This window comes from Sciurus vulgaris (genome assembly GCF_902686455.1).
Source record: "Sciurus vulgaris genome assembly, chromosome: 2".
Lineage (NCBI taxonomy): Eukaryota > Metazoa > Chordata > Mammalia > Rodentia > Sciuridae > Sciurus > Sciurus vulgaris.
The window spans coordinates 203,533,464-203,559,468 of NC_136462.1; the positions used below are offsets into that span (position 1 = coordinate 203,533,464).

The 26,005-nt window shown below is 60.3% G+C and overlaps 1 protein-coding gene across 3 annotated transcripts in view; it reads left to right on the forward strand.

Moving 5' to 3' along the window:
- Positions 1 to 24,149, forward strand: part of COL20A1 (collagen type XX alpha 1 chain) — a 31,797-nt gene extending 7,648 nt beyond the window's left edge. Inside the window, exons 3-37 of one of the 3 annotated variants that reach the window (XM_079127986.1) lie at positions 318 to 461; positions 733 to 888; positions 1,134 to 1,271; positions 2,090 to 2,248; positions 2,600 to 2,719; positions 3,093 to 3,257; positions 3,938 to 4,102; positions 4,315 to 4,481; positions 4,871 to 5,000; positions 5,794 to 5,939; positions 6,023 to 6,146; positions 6,279 to 6,418; positions 6,876 to 7,005; positions 7,230 to 7,372; positions 7,571 to 7,703; positions 8,174 to 8,322; positions 8,510 to 8,639; positions 9,575 to 9,613; positions 10,750 to 10,888; positions 13,724 to 13,866; positions 14,137 to 14,243; positions 14,577 to 14,732; positions 14,811 to 14,888; positions 15,428 to 15,514; positions 16,282 to 16,335; positions 20,097 to 20,192; positions 20,266 to 20,319; positions 20,423 to 20,476; positions 20,780 to 20,833; positions 21,680 to 21,751; positions 22,390 to 22,425; positions 22,512 to 22,578; positions 22,666 to 22,839; positions 23,194 to 23,271; positions 24,043 to 24,149. In XM_079127986.1, coding sequence (XP_078984112.1) covers positions 318 to 461; positions 733 to 888; positions 1,134 to 1,271; positions 2,090 to 2,248; positions 2,600 to 2,719; positions 3,093 to 3,257; positions 3,938 to 4,102; positions 4,315 to 4,481; positions 4,871 to 5,000; positions 5,794 to 5,939; positions 6,023 to 6,146; positions 6,279 to 6,418; positions 6,876 to 7,005; positions 7,230 to 7,372; positions 7,571 to 7,703; positions 8,174 to 8,322; positions 8,510 to 8,639; positions 9,575 to 9,613; positions 10,750 to 10,888; positions 13,724 to 13,866; positions 14,137 to 14,243; positions 14,577 to 14,732; positions 14,811 to 14,888; positions 15,428 to 15,514; positions 16,282 to 16,335; positions 20,097 to 20,192; positions 20,266 to 20,319; positions 20,423 to 20,476; positions 20,780 to 20,833; positions 21,680 to 21,751; positions 22,390 to 22,425; positions 22,512 to 22,578; positions 22,666 to 22,839; positions 23,194 to 23,271; positions 24,043 to 24,053 — 3,938 coding nt within the window. In that variant the 3' untranslated portion in view covers positions 24,054 to 24,149. The remainder of the gene's footprint in view (positions 1 to 317; positions 462 to 732; positions 889 to 1,133; positions 1,272 to 2,089; positions 2,249 to 2,599; positions 2,720 to 3,092; positions 3,258 to 3,937; positions 4,103 to 4,314; positions 4,482 to 4,870; positions 5,001 to 5,793; positions 5,940 to 6,022; positions 6,147 to 6,278; positions 6,419 to 6,875; positions 7,006 to 7,229; positions 7,373 to 7,570; positions 7,704 to 8,173; positions 8,323 to 8,509; positions 8,640 to 9,574; positions 9,614 to 10,749; positions 10,889 to 13,723; positions 13,867 to 14,136; positions 14,244 to 14,576; positions 14,733 to 14,810; positions 14,889 to 15,427; positions 15,515 to 16,281; positions 16,336 to 20,096; positions 20,193 to 20,265; positions 20,320 to 20,422; positions 20,477 to 20,779; positions 20,834 to 21,679; positions 21,752 to 22,389; positions 22,426 to 22,511; positions 22,579 to 22,665; positions 22,840 to 23,193; positions 23,272 to 24,042) is intronic. The other 2 variants (XM_079127988.1, XM_079127987.1) reach the window with 2 other exon arrangements.
- Positions 24,150 to 26,005: the final 1,856 nt, after the last annotated feature.

Consider the following 26,005-nt stretch of genomic DNA (forward strand, 5'->3'; position numbering starts at 1 on the left):
TCTGGCTATGTCCTCCGAGGTGGGCAGGGTCCTCTTGGGGTCATGCCTTTGTTCTCGATACTCAGTTGCAGCCAAGTCTCTAGATGTCGGGCCACAGAGTGGGGCATGTGATGCTCCTCACAGGATAGCTTCCTCTGGCATCCCCCCGGAGAAAGTCCCTCCTGTCAGGTCCTCCGCTTCCTCTCTCCCCTCAAGGCCTCAAGGGAGGAGCTGGGGGCATCCTGGACTTCTTGCCCCACATGCACATGCTCCATTTGCACACAGGTGCACCTGCACATGCATGTGTGCATGTGGTCTCAACAGTTCTCCCACTGCAGGGGACTTGGAGCAGGAAGTGATGTTGACTACCAAGATCCCCAAGGCCACCGTGGGGGGCCTGAGCCCCTCCAAGGGCTACACCTTGCAGATCTTCAAGCTCACTGGCTCCGGGCCTGTCCTGCTGGTGCGGAGGGAGTTTGTGAGTAAGTCCAGTGTCCTCTTCTGGATCCTGGCCTGGGACAGACATGGATGACATGGTTCTGAACTGGGAGGTGGGACCTGGGTTTGTACCCCAGCTCATTCCATGATGTGCCTCTGGCTCTTGTTTCCTGCTCTTGACATCCCTGCCCAGCCCCAAGGACAGAGGGTGGTTCATGGAGCCCATGGTGTGCTCTCCTGGGCAGAGCTGTGTGTGCAGGCCCTCTCCTCCTATCCTGAAGGGTGGGGTCCTGACAGCCCCTCATCTCTCTACAGTTGAGGATCTGAAGAGTAACTCCCTGGGCAGGAGCAGCCGGAGACCACCAGGTGCAGCTCTGGAGTCTACCCCCTCCCATGTGGGAGCCCCAGACCCTGAGCAGGCCTCTGATTCCAGAGTCACCTTCACCCCAAGCCAAGACCCTCCCATTCTTGGTGGGTCAAAGTAGAGTGAGAGTGAGCTGCTGGGGAGGAAGGGTAACCTGGGGCATCTCCTGTTTCTCACCACGTAGCCAGAAAGTTCTTCCTTATGTCTGACAGAGCTCCTGCTTTTACTTAAGCTTGTCTGTCATGCTCCTAGCTTCTCTCAAACCCAGGCATTAGGGGAAGAGGTCTCTGAACCCTCAGGAGCCTCCACCTGGTCTGGGATGTGAGAGATGGTAGCTGACTCTCCACCCCAGGAGTACCCGGCATGGATCAGCAGCAACTTGAGCAGAGCTGGTCCTGGGGCCCCAGGGTGCAGGACCCTGCTCAGCGGCCCCCGGACCTACAGAGGCAGAGCCACACTGTGCCCCTTGCCGGAAGGAGAGAGAAACTGGGTGAGTGGGCTGCTCTGTAGCCATGGCACAGGGCCAGATGGGTCGGGTTGCCTCCACAGCTTTACCCATCAGATGGGCTTCTCAGAGGGAGGGTCCACCTCCCCCAGGCTTGGAGCTGAGGAAAGGGACTGTCACACTTGGCACTACCCCTCTCAAGGGAGTCCTTGCGTCCAGGGCCCTATGCCTCCGCTGTATATCCCAGTGACTTGGGGCCTGCAGGACTGTGCCCTGCCCACCGAGGCCTTAAGGGCTGGGTCTCCCCATCAGACTAGAGATTTGAACCCCAGTGGTGTACCGCATCAACTACGCTCAGGGGCCAAATCTCCTGGCGTCTGGCCCTGACTCTGGGCCTGGCCGCCTGGCGTGGTTCATGCACAATCATCAGGGAAACCCACGTGGAGACTCTCTGGACAAAGGCCCCAGCTGACGGCCTCTGGGCAACGCCAGCCTGACCACATTCTCATGTGGCGCTCCCTGAGCTGTCTGCCCCTCAGCAACCAATGGGCATCTGGGCCTGGGCAGATGCAGACATCCGGCTACAGGGAGGCAGGCTGTGTGGACTGCCAGGGTGGAGGGCAGAGGCAGCCCCCGGTGCCAAGGCTGCCCTCAGCTCTCCTTCTAGAGGGTTTAGAGGGGCTGAGAGCACTGACCAGGGTCCCCATGGGATTTTCTGTCCGGTGAGACCAGCAGTCCTCTGAGTCCTGTCTTCCTAAGACCCAGCCACACACCAACCCCAGGGAAGGTGGTTCTGGGGTCTGCAGCCAGGCCAAGAGCAGCTCGGAGGCCTCATCCAGCCCTTCACCTGCCTCCTTCCCTAGCTGGTCCCCAGTTCCGCTGCACACCCCCCACACCCACTGACATGGTCTTCCTGGTGGACGGGTCCTGGAGTATTGGCCGTGGCCACTTCCAGCAGGTCAAAGACTTCCTGGCCAGTGTCATCTCACCCTTTGAGATTGGGCCAGAAAAAGTTCAAGTAGGTGGGTATCGCCCTTCAGTCCCACCCTGGGGCCAGCCCTCACGATGCCTTACCAGTAGAGGGAAGGCCCAGCCTCCCAGGTTGTCCACAGCCAGACAGAGGCTCCCTGCTGGCCGAAGTCTGAGATCGGAGTGGGTCATGCAGTCCACTTCCTGTGCCAAGTCCCCTGCTCCAACTGGAACTGATGACCTGGTCTGCAGGATTAGCTGCCCCCCAGCGGGCCAATCTGGGTCCTGCAAAATTGTATCCCCACTGGGGACCTCAGCGGGCTGTGTATAGAGTGGGCAGCCTCAGGACGTGGTCCTGGCCTGTGTGGTCTGAACTGAAACAGCCCAATAGCCCTCTTCCTCAGGCCTGACGCAGTACAGCGGAGACCCCCGCACCGAGTGGGACCTGAACTCCTTCCGCAGCAGTGGGGAGGTGCTGGCAGCTGTGCGTGGCCTCCGCTACAAGGGAGGGAACACCTTCACAGGTACCGCCTGGACCTCAACACTGGCTCATCCTGCTGGTTTACCCTCCCTAAGCCCCTCACACCCTGAAAGCTTGTGAGAAGTTGGGGAAAAACCTTCATGAAGGGCAAAGTCACCTTTGTTTATCTTTGGCAAAATGTGGGCCTCTGTCCCCCATCTTGCTGAAAGTGAATGGCCTCCCCACCCCCAATCCAGTTGGACTTGGGCACAGTCCTCCTGAAGAAGAGGACCATCCTGCCCTTGGGTGCCTCAGCCGAGTGGGGCTGGACTGCTGCAGGGGGCGGGGGATGAACTGAGAGCCTGGGAGCAGCCAAGGCCAAGAGGGCACCTGAGAGTCACCGGCAGCACCTGCCATTTACACCTGCTGCTCCCAAGGCCTAGCCCTGACCCATGTGCTGGGGCAGAACCTGAAGCCTTCAGCCGGTCTCCGTCCAGAGGCAGCCAAAGTGGTGGTTCTGGTGACGGATGGCAAGTCCCAGGACGACGTGCACACTGCTGCCGGTGTCCTCAAGGACCTGGACGTTGACGTCTTCACTGTGGGTGAGCTCCGTGCAGCCTGGTTGGAGTTCTCGTAGCTGGAAGGCTCTGATGGCAGATGACATGGCCTCATGGCTGTGGAACCAGGCAGGCCCTCAGCCTCTGAGCCTCCACTTCCATGCTGTGATGCCTGGGGCTACGTCCCTGCTCTGGGGAGCTGCCCTGGAGCCAGCACCTGCTTGCTCAGGCACTGCCAGCACCCTACTCCTTGGAAGATGGCCTGGGTTTTGTGCCATGTTCACTGAGCAGCCTACCAGTCAGTCCTTCACCTGACAAGCATCTCTATGGGTGGGTGGGTGGTGACCATCCCACCTCCTGAGTTGGCTGCCCCCAGGAGGATCATGCTGCTGTGCTGCCTGATTCTCAACCCTGTCCTATGGGGAAGAGACCCTAGACTAGGGGGAGTCCTCCTGGGAACCCCTAGTGCCTCACTCGTATGCACTCTACCCCAGCATCTGCAGGGTTTGACCAGCCGCCCAGAGCTCCAGGGCCCACCCTGCATGGGCCCAGGGTGAGCCGGCATGCTAGCTTCCCTGGCCTCCGTCCTGTCTCTCACTGGGGTCCCACAGAGTCCTAGGCTCGTGGCCTCCTCCCCCACATGGCCCTTCTGTGGTCCTGTCCAACTGGAGGAGTAGCCAGCCAGCTGGCAACCTGCCCCCTTCGCCCCCTTCGCCCCCGAGCAGGTGTAAAGAATGCTGATGAGGCCGAACTGAAGGTCCTGGCATCCCAGCCTCTGGACATCACCATGCACAACGTGCTGGACTTCCCCCAGCTGGCCACCCTGGCTGGCCTGCTCAGCCGCCTCATTTGCCAGAAGGTGCAGGGCAGGAGCCAGAGCAGGGCCCCAGGTAAGGGGGTGGCCCTGCCAGCTGCTGCGTGCAGACGGTTGGGAGGCCATGGCTTCCACACGGTGCACCACAGCCCTGAGGGGCCTGAGTCCCCACTGGGCATCTGCTGTGGAGGGTCCGGGGAAGCCATTCTCCTGTTCCTCTTCAGTGGCCACCAGGAAGCAGACAGAGCTGGCCGCTTGGGCCCTGACCACCACCCTGCCCACCCACAGTTACTCCAGAAGATGCTCCAGCCCTGGACCCCCTCCCAGGGTCCAGCAGCCTAGTCCTGACCCAGGTCACCTCCTCCAGTGTCCACGTGTCCTGGACTCCAGCCCCCCAACTGCCCCTCAAGTATCTGATTGTGTGGCAACTGTCCAGGGGTGGCACCCCCCAGGAGGTGAGAGGGGGCCCTGGCCTCCCCCAGCTGCTGTCCACGCCTTGGGCAGGAGTCTGAGGAGCTGAGGCCGAGAGTCGAGGCCCATGAGCAGTCAAGTCCTTCTCGAGACAGAGTAGAGCCCAGGGTGGCCCCTGCTCAGACGCACCACAGTGGGCAGGTCAGAGCAGGGACATCAGAGGTGGCCGAAGACCTGGGGTGTAGTTTTTACTGGCGGGGGAATGGATTAAGTGACTGTCTCCTGCCCATGCTCCTTCAGAGCAGCCTGCTGCTCTGCTCCATGCTGGGACCCTGAGTTAGTGGGAGGGGACATCCACACCCCTGTCAGCGGAGTCTCCCTGCCCTGCGCCCTGTCCCTGTGGGCCCCCTCCTGCAGTTCTATCCTCTTTCAGCTGGCGGTGGGAGGGCCCGTCTCCTCTGTGCAGCTTTGTAACCTGACCTCCAGCTCTGAGTACCTGGTCTCTGTGCTCCCTGTCTACAAGGACAGGGTTGGCCAGCGCCTGCAGGGCCTGGTGACCACAGGTAGGTGGGTGCAGGCGGCCCTCTTCTCTCCCTTTGGGGTTTGGCACCAGCAGAGAGGTGCACTCAGCACAGCTGGGTCAGAACCACCCCTACAAGGCTCAGTCCAGGGCCTCTCTGACTGGTGTCCTCATCTGGACATCAGGAGTGTCATTCATTTCATTGCCACACCTCAGTCTGTTCCTTCTGCTCACACCGTCCTCAGAGCCCCCACCCTGCCTGGCCACACCACATGGCTGATGTCACTGATTATCAGCTCCCAACCCCCTCCCAAGGACCGCCAGGAGTTCCCCTTCAACAACTCTGCTGACAGAGCAGCCACATGCATCCGAGGTACCCACTTAGAGTGGACGGTGCCAGAGCTGCTCAGTGATCCAGAGATGGGCAGCTGTCACCACAGGCCTTGGTAGAACACTCAGAACCTCCTCCCCCGCTCAGCCCCTTGCCCAACCCCACCCTCTCTTTGCTCTGTCTGTCCTGTAGTTCACAGAAACAGCACCACATCACACACCTTTGGGAGGCGCCTGAAGTGCCCTGGAGGCTGCTCCCCTGCCGCCCTGGGGGCAGATGGCCTGGGACCTGTGGGAAGCTTCAGCTCACCCACAAGCACTAGCGCCAAAACTCGGCCCCACTGAAGTTTGGAAAAGTGCTTAGAACCCTGGCCCACAGTGTTCCAGCTCAGAGCACCTGAAAGTGGGCTTAGAGATCATTCTGTGGTTAGACGGGTCCCCTGTCAGTGGGCAAGATTTCTGCGCATGCTGTTCCCAAAGTGCCAGTGACGGTTGCCTCTCCCCAGCACCTCTACCTCCACCGCGGGCACTGACCCTGGTGAGAGCAACGCCCAGGACTCTCCACCTGGCCTGGCAGTCCTCAGCAGGGGCCACCCAGTACCTGGTTCGATGCTTATCGGCCTCCCCTGGGGGCAAGGAGGAGGAGAGAGAGGTGCACCTGGAGGAAGGGGGAGGGGAGAGGGGAGAGGCAGGGGGTGGGGCTGGGCAAAGGGCCAGCATGCTACCGTGCCCCAGGTGCAGGTGGGGCAGCCTGAGGTACTGCTGGATGGCCTGGAACCAGGCAGGGACTACCAGATCCTGGTGCAGAGCCTGCGAGGGCCAGAGGCCAGCCAGGCCCAGAGCATCCAAACCAGAACCTGTGAGTATCCCTGTCCGCTTCAGAGGTTTCCATGGGTGGGGGCCCCAGACCTCTCTGTCCTGGCCCCATCCTTACCTCAGGCCTGGGGCAAGGGTGGCGTGATAGCCCCTGAAGCCTGGTTGTGCTCTGCAGCTGCATTGGCCCCTCCAAGGCACCTGGGTTTCTCAGATGTGAGCCACGACTCAGCCCGTGTGTCCTGGGAGGGCACCCAGAGGCCAGTACGCTTGGTCAGGGTCAGCTACGTCTCCAGTGATGGTGGTCACTCAGGGCAGGTGAGAGTGGACCTGCCTGGGGCTCAAGTATATTGAGGGGCTACTGAGGGACCAGTGTCCACCCACAGACCTGGGAGCCCAGAACACTCAACCCCACCATGAGCCTCCCGTGGCCTCCTCCTGCTAGCCCAGGTGTCCACAACCCACAACTGCTCAGTCTCCCCACCCCCCAGTTTGACTGGCTTAGGGCTATGGCATTAACCCCATCCTGGCCATTGAAGGACCCTCTGGTGGGATCTGGGGGGACATGAGGCAGAGACTCGATGCAGGTACATGCAGTGACACTGGAGAGGCTGCAGGTGCCCCCACTTGAGGGACCATGGGGGGCTTCCTGGGGTCTCTGGTCCATTCTGTTTCCTGCATTTTCGAGGCCACAGAGTAATGCCGGCTGCAGACCTGGATCTCTGCCCTGGCAGGGACTCCGGGTGCCCACTGGGTCTGCCCATGTCCCCTACAGACAGAGGCTCCTGGGAATGCCACATGGACTGCTCTGGGCCCCCTCTCCTCCTCTACCACCTACACCGTCCGCATCACCTACCTCTACCTTGGGGGAGGCTCTTCCACACTGACTGGCCATGTGACCACAAGTGAGTATCAGGAGGTCAAGTCTGGGGCCTAGAGAAAGGATCCTGCCCTACTGGACCATTCAAATCAACATGCGTCCACTGGGCACTGCTTTGAGCCAGGTGGGGCGAGTGGCTGGAGGGGTATGAGGGGTGGGTGCAGTGGCCTGGGGCTCAGGGACACTCCTCTGTTGTCCCTCTTGGCTTTTGGCCAGCACTCTAAGCTCAGCTGCTGCCTCACCTTCCAGGGAAAGCTCCCAGCCCGAGCCAGCTTTCGGTGACAGAGCTGCCAGGAGATGCAGTCAGGCTGGTGTGGGCAGCTGCAGCCTCATCGGGCGTACTGGTCTACCAGATCAAGTGGACACCCATGGGAGAGGGGCAGGCCCATGAGGTACGGCAGGGAGGGGCGGGCTGGCTGTTCAGAGAAGACCCTCCTGCCCCAGATCCTGAGGCCAGACTGGGGCTAGGGCCCTGTGTGCCCACCCCAGTTCTGCATCCTGGAGACACTTCTCTGCCCAGGGCCTGAGAGTCAGGCCCCCAGCATGAGGCCCCCATGAGCCAGTGGACACCTAGACTCTGTTCTCTCCAGATCTCTGTCCCAGGAACCCTCAGCACAGCCGTCCTGCCTGACCTGGGGAGGCACACAGCGTACGAGATCACCATCCTGGCCTACTACAGGGACGGGGCCCGCAGTGACCCTGTGTCCCTCCGCTACTCCCCCTGTAGGTAGCCCTTCCTCCATCTTACCAGATTGGGGCAGGAACAACCCAGGGGAGAACCCAGACTCACCCAAGACCTGGACTCCCAAGCTGCTGGCAGGCAGAGTCCCAAGTCTCTGACCCCTGGGCCTGACTTCTGGGGGGTGTGAAGGACAGATGTTCCTGAGTTGACCAAGGGTCCAAATCACCAGGCATGGATGACAGCTCTGTGCTGGGACAGTAGGACCTGCTGCGGCAGCTTAGTCTCAGAGTGCAGCACTGCGGAGTCTAGGGCAGCATTGGGGGCGTGGTGCAGCCCTGGGGTCCTGGTGCGGTGATGGGGGTGCAGTGCAGCCCTGGGAGCCTGGTGCGGTGATGGGGGTGCGGTGCAGCGTTGGAGGCAGGGCACAGCGCAGTACAGGTTAGGTTCCTGGCTGTAGAGTGGCCCCTTTCGGAAGGGCCCTGAGCCCCACACTGCCCCTGCTGTCGGCTAGCTGCAGCAAGTAGGAGTCCTCCCTCCAGCCTGGCCCTGTCTTCAGAGACCCCCAACAGCCTGCAGGTCAGCTGGACATCCCCAAGTGGCCATGTCCTCCACTACCGGCTCACCTACATGCCAGCCTCAGGCTCTGGACCTGAGCAATCAGTAAGTCTGTAGAGAGCTGCAGGCACCCAATGAGGGGACTTCTAGGGTGGGGGAGGCCAGTGGGTGAAACATGTCCCACCCTGTCTTCTGCGAGTGGCAGCTGTTCTATGGCAAGTCAGAAAAAAGCCAAGCCTGGTAGTGAGGAGACCTCTGGGAGGGGCCCGCTCAGGTGACCTGTGTCTCTCAGATCTCCGTGCCAGGGTCCAGGAGCCACACCATGCTCCCTGACCTGCTGGCTGCCACCAAGTACAAGGTCCTGGTCTCAGCTGTCTATGGAGCAGGGGAGAGTGTGGCAGTGTCTGCTACAGGCTGGACAGGTAAGGGGGCACCAATAACCCAGACCCAGCTAGCCTCAGACCCAGCCAGATCGCAGAAGGGAGATGGATGTCCCTGTGAAGATATCTCATTCTAAAGTGCTGACCCTAACTCAGGTTGAGACCATAGCAATGGAAACAGAGCCCCCTTGTAGGCCTTGAAGCCAGGGTTCCCACTCTGGCCTTACTTGCTGGTGCAAAGTCAGGACTGGCTGATACTGGGGGTACCTGGTGGTGAAGGGGCTGAGTGAGCTGGGTGCAGAGCACAAACATGGAGGAGGCCAGTTACAGTGGCCGGGAGTCAGGGCTGGCCTTGCCTTGAAGCAGCAAGGACCTGGACTTGTCTCCACTGGGTCTGGGATCCCCCACCAGCATGGCCAGGACCTAGCCAAGAGGAGCCCTTGCTTACTTTGTTTTACACCAGCTTTCTTGGGCAGCTATAGCTGCTCAGAGAAGATGGCCTCCATGGCCATGCAGCTGCTCACCTCAGGTCCCCACTGGCATCCCTGCAGGGATCATCTAGTTGGGCCTTGAATACCCAAGGGGCAGGGTCCTCACTACTCAGAGGACATGCTTCCTTCACCCACACCTGCCCTGGACCTGGCCACGGAGCGAGCATGTGCGTCGACTTGGCCCACACCCAGCATCTCCCGGCCCTGCCAGCGAGGGCCAGCACCCTCTCAAGGGGCAGCAGCCAAAGGAGCCCTCAGCTTTGGTCCTGGGCCCTGCAGGGAGAGTGGAGTACCCGCTCACTCAGTGAGATCCAGAGGTGGCAGGACTATCTTGTCCCCTTTCCAGTGGGGTGGGGACTACAGGCAGGTAGAGATGCAGCACAGACCACCTTGTCCACAAGAGCGGACAGGTTGTCACCATGCAGTGGCTGCTCCCTGGTGACTTGGCCGGGCTGAAGTAGCTCATGATCTTCCATCTCCTTGCAGCAGCCTGCCCCGCCCTCCACCCGAACAGTTCTCTCCCAGGTAGGTCCTGCTCACCTGTGGCCAGTGCATTCTGTCAGCTGTCTACCTGCTTCTCTCAGGCTCTTCCTGAGGTGTGGGGGTTGAGGGAGACCCACCAGGGACGCACCATAGGATTTTGGGTTCAGTCTGCACCTTCTCAGGTGGCCCCCTGAGGTTGGCAGGGCAGTTTTATCCCTTCTTCACGGGGGAACAGATTAGTGTCATGCTGTGCAGGGCAGAAGCAAAGCTGAATCTAGGCTTTTATGGACTCTATGGTGTTTGCTGCTGCCTGGAAGCTGGGGTACCAGGTGCTGAATATGGGGGTTCTCATTCATGCTTTGTGAGAGCTCAGGTCCTCCCCAGAGGGTGGATCCTTGGCTTCAAGAATGTGGTCAGGGAGCTCTACCCAACAGGGGCACAGTGCCAGGTAGGCAAATGTGCTAAGCCATATGAAGGCTGTGGGTCCACCTGGAGGGCAGTCTGTGGCTGCCCTGGGTCCACTGTGGGGCCAGCAGTGGGTGCCAGGCAGGCAAGACTGCATCCTTGAAGAGCTAGAGCCTCTGCTGGCCTCTTGCTTGGTTCCTGCTGGCAGCACTGATGAGCCCTCAGCATAGGTGAGATTCACCCGCACTTCATGCCCCAGAAGGAGCTACTGCTGTGGGGACCTGCCTAGGTGCCTGTGACTCTGCTGGCTCAGGCTGTGGCCCACCCTGGAGGATCAGAGCCCTGGAGGGTCCTTAGGCTGTGTGCAGCAGAAGGGACTGTGTGTGGCTGTGGTGCCGGCCAAGGGGAACTCAGCAAGGCCTTGGAGGCTGGGTGGGGCAGCGTGGGTGCTGGGGCTCTGCTTATTAGGGGGAAATGGGAGTGAGGGTCGTGGTCGAGGCTGGGTGCCAGTGGGCCACCTCTTCCATCTCTGTGGCTCCCAACTGGAACAGTTGGCCAGGAAAAGAGGGGTCATGGCCTGGGGTAGGGCTGGGCATGGTGAGTGAAGGCTGGGTTCTCTCAGGAGGCCAGCTGGTGCTGGCCAGAGGCTGCCCCAGACCCCGGCTCTCCAGCTCCCCCAGCCCAGGCCACCCCTTCTCAGCATCGCCGCACCTCCTGCCTTACCTTCCAGGCTGGGCCTCTGCTCCAGTCTGTCATCCTTTCCTGTCCGCCAGGATTTGACCTGATGGCAGCCTTCGGCCTGGTAGAGAAGGAGCATGCCTCTGTTCGAGGCGTGGCCATGGAGCCCTCGGCCCTGGGCATGACCCCGACCTTCACGCTCTTCAAGGATGCCCAGCTGACACGACGGACTCGGTACCAGGGTCTGATGGGGCTAGAGCTGCAAGTGGGGCTGTGGGAAGTCAGGTGGGCAGAGGTGGCCATGGGAGGAGACTGGCCACATCCCCCAGTGGCCACAGCCCCAGCTTCTGGAGCCGACTGGCTTCACCTAGCACCAGAAAGTCCTGTCTTAGAGTCAACAGATCTCTTGTGAATGAGACTCAGCCCTCTCCTTGCTACCCTGCATGCATCTCTCCCACGTGGCCTGGGGACCAGCCCCCTTGTTTGTCCTGAACATGGTCCACCATACAGACTGCCTTTGCCTGCCAAATTAGCAGCTGTAGATGGATGCGTGGTCCCCCTTTACCCCGACACCTTGAGTCACAGACCTGAACCGTGCATGTGGCATGGTAACAGCAAGGGCAGGTGCCAACTTCCCAGACCCCAAAGGGCAGACAGGGCCACACCACAGAGATGAATAGCAGGGTCTAACAGGCACACAGGAGCACTGGGGCACGTGCGGCCCTGAGCGGGTGCCAGAAGGGCCCGGGGGCTCCTCCAGATCCCTGCTGCTGGGCCACACAGCCATAGGTGGCAGCCAGCCTGGGAGGTGGCAGGGAGCAGCTGTGTCAGGACCCCACTGTCTGGAGCAGCCGCGGTCCCTGGGCCCAAGGCAGTGGAACCTCCTGTTGCTGTGCTCAGCTGGAGGCATCTCTCTCAAGGTGTCCGTTCTTTAGCCTTTTATTTTCACTTCTATGATTCTAGGAATGGAACCCAGGGGCTCCCCACCACTAAGCCACATCCTCAGCCCCCTTTTGGTTTTTATTTTGGGACAGAGTCTCGCTAGGCTGCCATCGGCCTCCCAAGATTGTGGCACATACCTCTGCACCCACTGTTTTTTAAATAACCACATTTTATTTTAAAATTTAAATATGGTTTTAAACTGACACATCCAAACACAAAAATGATACCTGTTAGTGGGGCACGGTGTGGTGCTTGCACCCGAGCACGTGGTAAGGTCTCCAGGTGGGGAAGCACACCTGCCTCCTCAAGCATCCCACGTTCTCACCATGTGCAGAGACAAGCCTCTCTCCTGGCTGACTGCCTGGCTTCCTCAGGGCCTGCAGAACCTGCTGCTCCCCCTGGGTCAGCCACGTGGCTCTCCTGCTCTGACAGCAAGGTGGCAGCACTTGTCTCTAGAGCCACTGTTTTGGCTGTGGCAGGAGAGAGACCACCTCATTTGCCAGGCTGCTGTGAATGAATGGCAGGCCCCTTCCTCCCTGCGGCCATCAGCCTTTCTCGGGGTCTAAGTCCCACATTTCCTTCTCGGTCATCAGCCAGTGGATGTTCAGGTGCCTCCCCTGTTGTGGGTGGTGCTGCAGTGGCCATGGAGGGCAGGATCCTCTGCATCCCAGTCTTGCCTCCTTTGGACCTGTGTGGGACAGCTGGGTCACTGGCGGCTCCTGTTGCCCTGCGGCTGTGCTCACTCACCACGGAGCGCCTCCCCCTCGCCAGCACCAACCTCGACCTTGCTTTTCTGTGCACTCTGCCTGGGGTGGGGCTTTGATCTGCCCTGCTCAGGGGATTGGTGACACTGGGCATTTGTTCCTCTGCCTGCTGGCCATCTGTATGTCTTCTCGCAAGCATGGCCGCCGACACCCACCTCTGTGCTTGGCTTGGTCGTTGGGTGTGCAACTAGCGACTGCCCCTGGGTTTCCTTCGGAGGTGGGTATGGAGGTGCTACTGCAGAAGCGGCGGCTGCATTCCTCACGTCCAAGCTCTCACTGCTGGTCTGCGGTGCAGGCAGGTTGGATGCTCCTGCTGCCTGTAGCCTGGGCAGCCTGAGGCCCTGGTCTCCACTCCCTGCCTCTGGCCCTACCTGCAGCACCTCGGCTGCCATTTCCCTCATTGTCCTTCTCAGGGGACTGGCCCCAGGCATGCAGGGTGCATGGTGCTCCAGCACTGGCCAGTAGCCTTTTTGGAGCTCCAGAAAGGGACAGATGTTTCCCCAGGTGTATTGACCTACTCCAGGTGTGCTCACCCAGTCCAGGTGTGTCTGCCACCATGACAGTTGCCCTGAGGGGGTCTCAGGCTGCCAAGTGGAAGGGATCCTTCCTGTGGTTGGGTTAGGAAGGTCCCCAAGGAGGCAGCAGATGGTAAGAGCCATGGGGAGAGTGGAGGAGGGCTCAGGAAGAAGGATCAGCAATGACAAGGCCCTGGGGTCAGCATGCCTAAAGCATTGCAGGAAGTGGTGGGCTGGGTCTTCCCAGCCCCTGGTTTTTATCCCAAGAGCAAGTAAAGGCCAAGTAGGAGGTTGTGGGCTATAGGGAGCAATTTTATTGTGTGACCAAAGACCCCCTCCCCTGCCCCTCAGTGAACCTGGGTCTTCGTGGGCACTGACCCCATGAGACCCTAATTTGAGCTCTAGAACAGATGTGGTCAGTGGGAGCAACTTCTGAGGACAGAGCTGCCTGTGCCTGTGGGCTCCTGGCCCCCAGGAGTGACCTGGGGACTCTCTTGGTGGGTCTTCTACCCCAAAGGGACCCTAAAGCACAGGGGTCTAGTCCCTAGGGGAGGTAGAGGGCCATGTCAGGCCAGGTGCCTTGAAGCTTCTTGGAGGGAATTCTGTCCTTTACATATCCCATGTTACTCATGGGGACACTGAGGTGGGGGAGACCCCAGCTCGGCCTTTAGACCGTGGCTGTGTGGCCCCACCAGTCTGTGTTCTGGGGTGCAGATGGCCTCCACACTCCACCCACAGCTGGGAAGACTGGGCATGCAGTCCCACCACGGCCCGCAGAGCCGCGCTGGAGCGAGGCTGGGACTCTGGAGGCGTGTCCATTCTGCTTACGCCCCCTCCCATGCCCCCAGTGACATCCACCCAGTGGCCCTGCCGCCTGAGCACACCATCGTCTTTCTCGTGCGCCTGTTCCCTGAGACGCCCCGCGAGGCCTTTGCACTGTGGCAGATGACGACCGAGGACTTCCAGCCTGTCCTTGGAGTTCTTCTGGATGGTGACCGGGGCCCCGGGTCACCGGGTCACCCTTGGCAGTTGGGAGGGAGGGGGCCCTCACTCACCCTCCCTTCGTCTCCAGCAGGGCTGTCAGTGCCCACCCTCAGCAAGAGCCAGGTGTCCCGTGCCCCCTCAGGGCTGCTCGCTGCCCATCATGGGGGGCCTGCCTGGGTGCTGGGCGTGGCCTTGGGTCCGGCAGCTCTCACAGTCTGTCCTCTCCCTTCATGTGGGCTCTGGACCTTGCTTACCTGCTGCTCACCCTTCCTGGCAGCTGGCAGAAAGTCACTGACCTACTTCAACCACAACCCCAGAGCTGCCGTGCAGAAGGCCACCTTTGACCTGCAGGAGGTGAAGGAGATCTTCGGGAGCTTCCACAAGGTCCTGGGAACTCTGTTCAGCTCTGCAGGCCCCATCCCACCAGTCCAGCCGCCACCATGTGCAGCCGCCTCCCTGGGAGCATCAGCACAGTCCCTGAAAGTCAGGCGATGACCGTCTAGGGCCTAACACTGACTTCCCTTTGTTTTAGTGGCCCCATCTTAATTTGGGTCAAAGTGCACCCCAGCCTTCCTCTTTGGGAGGCACCTGCATTGGGAATTGCCCTGGAAGCCACATGGGTAGCATCAGGACCTGCCCAGGTGGGCGACTCTTGCTCCACCTTTTCTGGCCCTGGCCCGGCAGCCTAGGCAGGTGCTGACTCTATGGCATCTACAGGTTCATGTGGCTGTGGGACACTCCAAGGTCAGGCTGTATGTGGACTGCCAGAAGGTAGCTGAGAGACCCATCGGAGAGGCTGGCTCACCCACCTCTGGCTTCGTCATGTTAGGGAGGCTGGCCAAGGCCAGGGGTCCCCGGAGCAGCTCAGCCACGGTGAGCCCATGCCTCGTCCTGCTGGGCTGTTGAGGGCTGTCCCCAGAGACCTGCATTGGCTGACCCCCTGCTTCACAGTTCCAGCTTCAGATGCTGCAGATCGTGTGTAGTGACACCTGGGCAGATGAGGACAGGTGTTGTGAGCTTCCTGCACTGGTAGGTGGCACTGAGGTTCTGGATGCCATCCCTGCCCTGAGTGTGTCCACCCACGGGTGGTTGGATGGGAGAGGTGCTGGGGGCAGGCCAGGAAGCCCCTCCTGAGTGGTTCCGTCAGGAGTCTGCTCCCCTCCTCTGTAGGCCCAGCAGCATGCAGGTGGGCCAGGAGGCCTCATCGAGCAAGGTGGAGGCCTCCCAGGCCTACAGGGACCCTGCATCCAGAAGCCACGTGTGGCTTTTGCTGGTCCCCTCAGTGCCTGGTACTGGCCTTGGCCATGCTGGGGGCCTCGGAGGGGAGTGAGAGGAATCCACCCTCCTGCCTGGGGTCTATGTGGGCATCCTGGGAGGGGCACCCAGGACCCAGCTGCTCTTAGAGGGACTCCGTGGCCTAAGCCCAGACCTGCCTGGTGTGCCTTTCTGTCCCTGACCTGCCGCACACGCTGCGTGGTCTGGAGTTTCCCTGGAGCCAGGTGATCTTGTTGAGTCCTAGGGCCAGTGAGAGCCAGGGAGAGGGCCACTGAATAAGCTCTTTCTTCCAGAGGAATGGAGAGACGTGCCCTGCCTTCCCTTCTGCCTGCACCTGCTCTTCAGAGACTCCTGGGCCCCCAGGACCCCAAGGCCCTCCAGTGAGTCCAGTAGCTTTGACCCTGGGAGTAACCAAAGCTTTAAGCCAAGGCAGAGCCTTGGGGTGTGGTACCATTACCTGGCAGGACTCTAGACTTGCTCCACAGAGGAGCACCCTTCATTGGTCACCTCTCTGCTGTGTCCACACCAGCCCAGGAGTCCAGCCTTGGCCAAGCCTTTCCTTCCCACTGGCTGGGCCTCCCTCTCCAAGCCTTGACCCTCCAACCACATTATGAACCAATCCTTCTCCAGCACGTAATCCAGCATTTCCTGAATGTCCCTTTTGGAATGGGTCTGCCCAGCTGGTCTCTGGGGGTCTGCTGGTGGTGGCTGGTGGGATGTGTCATAACCAGCTGTGAGGCACAGCCTCCAGCTGGCTCTGCTCTGGGCGCCCCAGGGTTGGCATTCAGTTCACCTGCAGGAGCCCTTTGCAGGCCCCGGGGAGTTGGCTCCCGGGACCTGGGCCCCGCTGCAGGGCAGGTCCCCAGAGGCTCCAGGACCATCCTGCAGGGTCAGCCAGGGCCCCTGGAGCTAGCTATGGCAGGAACGTCTGTCAGGAGCACTTATTCTAGAACAGTGATCTACAGATTTGGTTGAATAGGGGATTAGGGTTGGAATCCAGATACACCTCCATCCAGCGTGTGCCCAGCAGCAGGGGGAGGGATGTCCAGAATGGACACTTTGGACAGTGATGTGGACAGGGGTCCAGGGCTGGTGGGGTTAGGGTTAGGGTAGAACTGGGGACTCAGGCCTACTTGTGCCATTGCAGGGCCTCCCTGGGAGGAACGGCAGCCCAGGAGAGCAGGGCCTCCCAGGGCCCAGGGTAAGTCTGTGAGGCCCGGGGTGTCTGGATCTGACCTGCTGGGGCTCCCGCACACTCATAATTCAGGAGCCAGCTCACGTCGCCCTCCCCTGTTGGGAGAGAGGACTCCTGAGCTGTGGACAGACCCAGTTCCCAACTGGGGACTGACCTGGGCTCCCCTGTCTATGGGGCACCTGGCCCTGAGCTGCTCCGTGGGCATTCCCTCTTCAGTGCCCCTGAGGGCAAAATCAGCCCATGGCACAGATGGAGAAGACTTGGGGAGGGGAGGCCCCCTTCCCCGTTGGTGGACCCAGGCCTGTCTGGCTCTGAAGGCCGCCCTCCATTTCCATCCATAGACCCTGGCCAAAGGCCTCTGTGCCAAGGGGGCGTTAGCTCCACACGTAGTTACAGACTTGCTTGACCCCACACACGGGTGCTGCTGCAGGGTCTGTGGGTGTCTGGGGCGAGGGTCTGGCTCTGCAGAGGAGGCTGAAGATGGTGCCCCCGTGATGGTGTCATACCCCACAGCGGCGGGGAGGCGCCTCACGGCTGGGCTCTGAGGCGTTCGGTGCTCTGTGCTTCAGGGGCTGAGAGGCTGCCTTCCCCCAACCCCACGCCCCAGTCCCCACAGCCGGCATGCCCCCCTGCCCTGCCCCAGCCTTGGCACAGTGCTCTCAGGGAGCCGCTTGCCTGGCGGGCTGGCCGTGCTCACGAGCGTGCGCCGCAGATGGTGGCCAGCTCCCACCAGCAGGGGCAGGTTGCCAGGCTCCGGCCCACACCTCGCCCTGTGCGCCACCCCTAGTGTGCCTTGTGCTGGAGTCGCCAGGCCCAAGGGCAAGAGCAGAGTACCCGGGGGGAAAGCCTTGCTGTTCCCTGGAGGCCAGGGCAGGCCCAGCACCCTCCATCGGTCCGGGAAGTGCACCCAGTGTGCCTGGCCGAGTGCGTCCCTGTTCTTTGTGTTTGCAGCTTGGACGCCCTCCCAAAACATCTGGCCTTTGCTGTGGATAGCGTGCCCCTGACTGCAGGGCGCTGCTGCCTCTCGTTCCTTGGTGCGAGCTTCATGCGGCGCAGTCGGCCTCCCTCCGAAGGAGTCACGACTGTGTTTGCCGCTCTCTCCGTGTCTCTTGGCCTTGTTTGTGTTTTCATGCAGATGTTACTTTTTTTTTTTTTTTTTTTTGGTACCAGGGATTGAACCTAGGTACCCAATTTTACCACTGAGTCACATCCCCAGCCCTTTTCATATTTTATTTTGAGACAGGGTCTCACTAAGTTGCTTAGGGCCTCACTAAGTTGCTGAGGCTGGCTTTGAACTTGTGATCCTCCTGCCTCAGCCTCCTGAGCCACTGGGATTACAGGCATGCGATACCCACCCAGCCTCCTACAGATGTTAAAGTCAACATTATTGGCCTGTCCTCTGTGGCTTTTGGATTTCCTAACCTACCTTGGAAGGCCTTCCTTAGTCTGAGTAGGAAGTACACATCCTGGTGGTTTCCCCTGGAACTTCCAGTGCCTTGAACACATCTACCTGTCAGCTCATTTCCAACTTACTTGGTTTGAGGTGGGAGGGAACAGCCACCTGCAGCTCTTCCAGACCTCACCCCAGGGGCCTGGTAAGTCCTTGGGAGCCAAGGCACCTTCGTTGTAGCTCACTTTTCCTTATGCACCTTGTCCTTGCCATGCGTCTGCCATCTTGTCCCAGATGGACCAGCCCTCTGTACCCATGGCTTCTGCACGCATGGATCCAACCAGCACCACCTGTCAGTACTTAAAGCAGCGTGTACTGAGCATGCACAGCCCTCGTGTCCTCATGCACTAAACAAGGCTGGGTCCCAGCTGCGCACAGGATTCTGTCTATATGTTCTAGATCAGCTGGAAGGTCTGAAGTGTGTGCAAAGCCCGTGTCGATGAGGCACCATTTTCCCTGCGGGATAGGAGCCCTGGGGATCTGGGTCTCTGGGATCCTGGAGCCCAACCCGTGGTGCTAGGGATGACTGTGCTCCAGTGGGTGTGCAGTGTGGCTGTCCAGGAGGGCTATGCTGATTCCATTGCTCACCAAGCTTCAGGACCAATCTGCCATTCACCCTGAAGAGTCGGTTGGTGTTTTAAGTAGAACCACTTGCAACTCATGGCTGGATTTAGGAACAAGTGGCATTTTTTAAAACAATTGTTTTTGTTTTGATTTTTTTAGTTATCGGTGGATTTCTTATTTATTTATAGGGGTGCTGAGTACCAGGCAAGTGCTCTACCACTGAGCCACAACCCAGCCCCCCCCCCTTTTTTTTTTTTTTTTTAAACCAGAGTTTGAACCCAGGGGCACCACTGAGCCACATCCCCAGCCTGTTTTTATATTTTGTTTAGAGACAGGGTCTCACTGAGTTGCTTAGGGCCTTGCTAAATTGCTGAGGCTGACTGTGAACTTGTGATGATCCTGCCTCAGCCTCCCAAGCCGCTGGGATCATAGGCACGGGCCACCCTGCCCGGAACAAGTGTCATTTTTGCCATCTGAATCTTGTTCAGGAACTTGGCATCCTTCTGTTGTCCAGGGTCTTTTGTGACCCTCCATGGGACTCCCGGGAGGGGGCTTCCCAGGCCACGACTGGCTGCCCAGCCTGGCATCTCTCTGCCAGGGCGTCAGGGGCCTTCCCTACCCGGTCTGCCCTGTCGTTGCTGCAGGGCTGTCACCTCTGAGCGTCACCCTCATGCCCAGATCTCTGGCTTGATCATCTGAGGCGAGTGTTCTGTTTCCAGGGGGCTTTCCTGGGCTTCCCAGGCTTGCGATGGTCTGGCTGCGTTCATCACCGCCCTCTGCCAGGTTTCTGTGCCTCTCACCCCTGTTCTTGCCCAGTGGTGGTGGGTGCTGCAGAAGCCCATCCAGTGGCTGCAGTGTCTCAGCTTCCTCCTGGCGCTGGGGGACCCAGGGCTGCACTGTCCAGTGCAGGGTGGATGTGAAAGCAACGTGTATTTTTTCATGTGATAGTAATCCACTTACTCAAATTTTATATGAGTTAAAAATCAAGAACAGACATTAGATCAGATGTAGTGCTTGCTCAGTAGTTATGGGCACCATCGGATACTTTTCTTCCTGGGGATGTTCACATTTGTTTTGTGATGTTGCTAGACGAATCCAGCTGGTTGCTGGTTCCTCACCAGTGGCTTAGTATTCTCTCTCTGACCCTGTGTTTACTTTTGTGCATTGATACTCATAACAACACTGTGCAGTTTGCTCAGTACAGTTTGAAACACTGATATGCTAATTCAAAAAATAATTTGAAAGGGTGCCCCCATCCCTTGGCACCACCTGTCTGAGGTGGGACCGGAGAAGTCTGAGGGCCCCTGAGGGGGTTGGAGCCTGGGGCAGGCCTTCCACCTTTCCTTTGTGATTGGCTGCTGGGCTCTCTCACTCCACCTCAGTGATGTGATTGACTGTTGTTGTGATTGGCTCTAGGCTCTCTGGCTCCTCAGGGTTGGTGTCTGAAGACCCCTGGCCACTTTGGAACCCCCAGGTGGCTGGGGAGACCAGGGAGTGGGTGCACAGAACTGGCTTTGTATCCTATGTCATGAACTCCTCTGTGCCCTTGGAGAAGCGACTTTGGCGGGTTGCACTTGTAGACAGGGCTGTATCGGGACCCACCACAGTGGGGTGGGGGATGAGGGCATCTGGGAGCTTCTGACCCTTTAGTGGAAGACCCTGTGTGGCCAGGTTCTGGGACCACAGGGCTGGCAGGTAACAGGTGGGGCCCTGGGCATACCTTTTCAGCCCTGCCCCCTGCCTATGTTTCTAGGGAGAGCCAGGGCCACCAGGACAGACAGGACCTGAGGGCCCTGGAGGGCAGCAGGGGTCACCCGGGACCCAGGGCCACACAATCCAGGGACCTGTGGTAGGTGCTATCCCACCTGGCCCACCTCCCCTCCACCCCTCCTCTGTACTGCCCAGTCCACCTTCCCCTCTAGGGTCCACCAGGATCAAAAGGAGAGAAGGGGGACCAGGGGCTACCAGGCTTGCAGGTAGTGTGGGCAGGGCTGTGGCTGGGCAGGGCCTTGGGCTGAGCCCCTTCATCTGGGTATAACCCTTGTACCTGCCTGGCCGGCCACTTGTGTTCCCTTCCAGGGCCACCCTGGCCAGCAAGGGACCCCTGGGAGAGTTGGCCTCCAGGGACCAAAGGTACTGGTGCTGGGCAGGAAGGTGTGTGCACTGGGAGAGGAGAGCCTGGGAGGATCTTGGAGATGAGACTGAGACGGTGGCAGGAGCGGGGGACCTCAGCCCACACCATGGTCAGGTGGGGTCGAGGGCAGCAGGTCAGGGGGCAGCAGCTTGGCAGCTGTGGCTCTGTCAGGTGCAGGTGTGAGTCCCACTGCCTTGGTGTGGCTCCTGCACCTGGTGTGCAGGCTGCTGCTGCTGCTGTTCCCCTGGGAGGAGGTGTTGGGGGCAAGCCGCACCTCAGCTCGCCCTTCCTTTGCCCCTCAGGGAATGAGAGGACTGGAGGGACCTGCTGGGCGGCCTGGCCCCCCTGGCCCAAGGGTAGGCATCGCCTCTCCATGAGCCCTCACCCAGAATGCTGAGGCTTCTTGGAGCTGGGCAGGGCCAGTCTGGGAAGAAGTTGTTGAACACTGCCTGCTCCTGCCCAGGCCACTGCAAGGGGTGACCTGGAGGGGCCTCCTTCCTGCACTGAAGCAGCCACCAGTAGGAGCCTTCCTTACCTGTGGGGCAGAGATACAGACCCAACCCCTCCTCCACCTACCTGCACAGGACAGGGGTCACTGGGGCTTCTGGTTGGGCCTGCTATGGACAGGGAGGCTGGGCTGGCCATAGGGACCAGGACCCAGGACCCTGTCCCTGTGGTCAGACTTCCCTAGCAGCCAGAACAGCAAAGAACAGCAGCCCAGGGCTCTGCTGGAAGGCTAAGGGCTCCCTTACCTTGAAAGGACTTTTTCTCCCCTGTCCAGAACCTCCAAAAGGGTCTTTGCTGTGAACTCAGTGCCTGTGAGACCCCTGAGTGGTGGTCTCGGGCCAGCTGCTGAGACTCTGCTGGTCTCTCCCATAAGGGCCACCCTCTGTGGAGTGGTTGTGCCCCAGTTCCTGTCCCCTGTGCATTGGGGACATTCAGAATAAGCACTGATAGACAGCTGGGTGAGGGGTCTGGGAGTCTGCCTGGGCATCAGGAGAGGTTTTCCTGGGCGCAGGGTTTGTGGGTAGAACTGGCCAGTTTGGGGAAGTGGGTGCAGCTTGAGGGCAGCTGGGGTGGAGCTAAGGGCTATGGCCTCTGTCAGACAGTAGGGCTGGGGACGTGGTTGTTTGGGAGCCAGGACAGAGATGGGCAGACTCACCGGGAGCACAATCCACGCCCTGACTTCTGCGTCTCTGCAGGGCTTCCAGGGCTTAGCAGGGGCCAGGGGCACCAACGGGGAGCGAGGGCCTCCAGGAGCCGTGGGGCCTACGGTGAGTCTCCACCACCTGCCAGTCAGCCAAGGGGGCTGAAGCACAGCCCGTGCAGGTATCCAAGCTCCGGACTTCTGGTGGGCGGTCGGCCTGCTCCCCACCTGGAGCCTCCTGTGGGGCCTGTGCAGAGCCAGTGGGGCTGGGCTGGCTCAGCCCTCCCTGGCCTTTGGGCCATACTGGGGAGCAGAGAACAGAGCTGGAAGGGGTGCAGCAGCCCCTCTCAGGGGCCCGTCACCCCTGGGGGACTGTCTCAGCCTCCAAATAAGGTGGGTCTCAGCAGCCCCACAGGTCCCTTGGTGGGCTCTGGGGCTGTCGAGCTGGAGGAGGGTGGTAGGCAGTGAGCACAGCTCAGGCCTGCTCCGGGCTGGGGCGTCTGCCCTTCTCCAGGCACTCTCCAGCTGTTAGGGCCCCGTCCCAGCATGCATGCCACAGCCAGGGCAGGTCCGTTGCAGCACAGTTGCTGCCCCACTTGGGGACTGCCCTACTGTGGGACACCCAGCTCAGCTGCCCTCCCTTCATGGACACTTCTAGGGCTTGGAGGTCGGCTCGGGGCCGCAGTGCCAGGCACTGTCTCCAGGCAGGCCTGCCCGGCGGCTTTCCTCTCTTCACTCCTTTTCCTTCTGTGCCTCCTACTGCAGGGGTTGCCGGGCCCCAAAGGGGAGCAAGGAGAGAAGGTGGGTGAGGCTGAGAGTCTGGGACCTTTGGCTCAGCTCCTGTGGTTGGGGCCTTCCTGGGTCCCAAAGTCATGTTCTCCTTCCAGGGTGAGCCTCAGTCCCTGGCCACCATCTTCCAGCTGGTGAGCCAGGCCTGCGAATCAGCCATCCAGGGTGAGTGAGCCCCCAACCGACCTGTCCTCACCCTCCTGCTCTTGGGCCTGTCCCCCCTCAGTCTGCTCCCCACCCACTCTTCCCCAGCACACGTGCTAAGACTGGAGTCCTTCTTCCACGGAAGCACCAGGCCCCCGATGCCCATCTTGGTGGAGGCAGTGAAGCCAGGGGGGCACAGGCCCCCAGGGTCCCCTGGCACACACAGCAAAGCCCTGCTTCCTGGAGAACAGGCACATGGGGGACACCACCCTGAGGGCCGAGGTACTAGGTTGCTGCCCCGGGGTGGAGAGGGGGCTGGTCCCTGGTGCTAGAGGTTGGCTGAATTCTGCCCTCGAACCTGAAGGTGTCTCAGAGGCTGGGGAGCCACAGCCCCCACCTCACCCAGGAGCTCTGAGAACGCCCTGCTCTGCCCATAAGACAATAACAAGGTGCCCATGTGGGGCTCCGGACCCAAGGCGCTGCTGTCCTGAGCTTTCAGCCCTTCCTGAACCTGCGGCCCTGCCTGGGGGGGGGGGCGGGGGGGGCACTGTCTTCCCTTCCAGAGAGATCAGGGCCCCCTTAGGAAGGGATGCTGTGGCTGCCACCCTGTGTTCCTGGCACATCCCTTCCTCTCAGGTGAGCCCTCAGCTGGTGGTCAGACGGGCAGCACTGGGCTGCAGGGGAGCCAGCCTCCAGGACTCCTGGAAGGCACAGGTGAGTCTGGTCACAGTACCTGGCCACGGATACATCTAGAAAGGAAGGCAGGGGGGTGAGGGACAAGTAGAGGGTGGGCGGCCACCTGGCTGGTAGGGAGTGCTGGGCCCCACTGCTGAGGTTCATGGTGCTGCCCTGGGTGGGGAGCTGAGCACAGGCCACAGCGTGACGAGGGGCGGGAGCGCCTCGCTGGACAGGCAGGCCGACCCGGACCCAGAGTTGGAGCAGCAGGGGTGGAAGAGCCACCAAGTGCTGGGTGGAGTGGCAGGAAAGGGTAGAGCCGTGGACCCCAGAGCCAGCAGTGGGAGTGAAGTCCTGACCAGCGTCAGCCCTGCAGGGAGGGTTGCACCCAAGACACCTGGCTCCTGTGTGGCACAGCCCCGTGGAGGCCCATGGAAGGCCCATGGGCATCAGGAGGAGTGCCCAGGAGGCCCCAGGCATGTGGGTGAGAGGTGGGACGAGGTGTAGGCCATGGATAGGTGACCTCTGCCCTTCCTCGGGATGTGGGCACAGGGCAGCTGAGGGGCAAGAGTTGGAGCAGGGCAGGTGCTAGGTGGCGCAGGGAAGCTCCTGTGGGCCCCAGAGCCTTGTTCCCCCTCAGAGACCAGCCAGAGAATGCTGCAGAGCTCTGCTCTGCCCAAGGCCCAGCAGCACCTGGTATGTGGAGACCCAGGACGCTGGGATTCTCAGGGAGAACTGGCCGCTGCGTCCTGAGCTGGTGTTTGGCTATCCAGAGCTCCTCCCAACACGTCTGCTTCTGTCTCCTTCCAGGACGTTCCTAGTGCTGCCCCAAGTAACCCTGCACCTTCCCCCCCATGGAGACACTGAGCAGAACCGGTCCTGAACAAGCCTAGGAGAACCTCAAGAAGAAGCTGAGCAGAAGCAGAGGAGCCAGGGGCTGCAGCGTGTCCAGCCTCTCTCTGTAGCAGCCCCAAGTTCAGATAAAGCCAGTTGCCCATCCATCAGCAGGAAGCGCCTGCTCATTGCTAGGGGCCGTGTCTGCCCACCCCACTTGCTGGTGCTTCGGGGTTCACACAGAACCCTGCCAGGGTTCCCATCCCCTTTCTCTGGCCCTCCTCAGAGCTCAGCTGGATCCTGTGACCACCTCTCACCCAAGACAGCAAACACCTTCACCGTGGCCAGAGCATGAGCCCAGCACCACTCTCCACTCGCCTGGAGCTCCAGGCCCTGGGAGTGGAAGCCAGACCCTCTCCCTGCCAGCTCCAGAACCTGGCAGGGTTCCTGCCGTGCCCACCCCATGGCCTTCACATCTGCTGTGCTTTCTGCTGGGCTCTTCTCCAGGTGGTCACCCTCACCTGCAGTGCCCCTCCTGTAGAGCACCCACCCCAGTGTCCCTTTCAGCTCCCTTTGTGTCTAGATATGATGCAAAGTCCCTGCCTGCCTTGTCCCCCTCTGTCAGCCCAAGGAGTCCAGATCCGTGTGAGTGACAGCCCCACTCACCCAGTCTGTGCATTGGGTTCCTGGCCTCAGGGTCTCAGAGCAAGGTCACGCTTCAGCAGGGGCACCAGGCCCCCATGGCACCTCTACCCTGGCCTCACGGTACCCAGACAAGGGTCTGAGACTGTGTGGGGTGAACACATGACACAACTGTGCTTCTAGTCCTGTGGCCCAGAGAGGAGACATGGGAACTCTCTTTTGTCCAAACAAATATTCAATAGTTCATCCACTGTTCCCATTTGTGTAGGTGAACAAGAAAGGTGCCAAAAATACAGAGGGGGCCCACATCACTGGGGAAAGCAGAATTGGAAGTTTTAAAAAGGAGCAGAAAGAGACCCTTATAATGATAACAGGAATCATCCACCAAGACCCCCTGCAAAGATCTGCACACAGCCACCAACATGCCCCAAAGAGGTGAAGAGCCGAACAGCCTCCTGGGCCAACGTTCAGTCCATGATCACAGGAGGGGCAGGAGAGGCTTGCTAGGCTGTTTCAGTAACTGGCCAAACGTGGAGACACAGGGAATGACCGGAGCGACCATGAGAGGAGAGCACCCTGCACCCCGCCTGAAGTCCAGCTCCCACACACCAAGCATTCTCAGTGGACAGGAGCACCAGTCACAGGGCAGAGAAGCCGAGGGGCAGTGGAAGCACCAGAGTAGAGCAGCAGCCAGGGGGCATCCTGGGGGGGTCACAGCTGCCGGTCCAGCCAGCAGAGACGTTGATGAGAGCAAGGGCAGTGTCCGTGTCCCTCCAGAAGAACGCCAGTCTGCCTGGCTTCTGTCTGAGCTGACATGTCTGCTTGTGGCCAGCAACACAGCTAGGCTGGGTCACTCTCTTTCTTTAAAGCCAGATATTAAACAGCCCAGTGGACCAAGAAGGTTCTTGAAAGGCACAGTGAGGACAGACCTTTGTCATGAGGGCCTGGAATCAAGCCCAGAGTCAAGGGCACCCAGGGCCCCTGAAGAGCCCCCAGGGGGTCAGGTCAGCTCAGGGAGCTCAAGTCAGCAGCTAAGAGGAGGCACTTTTCCGCACTGCCTTCTCCCATGATGCCTCAGTCTCAAATGTGAGCCACAGTGTCCCAAGGAAAGGGATCAATTAAAATAGCACAGCAAAGGCAGCTTGGTCACAGTCCCTGAGGCCTGCCTCCTCAGTGGGCCTGCACAGCTGTGCATGAGCAAGAGAGCCCAGCGCAGCCCCTGCACCCCCGGGAATCCAGAACGGCCCCCCACCACGAGCCCAGAGCAGCCTGCCCCTTCTCAGCCCTTTTCTCTGCC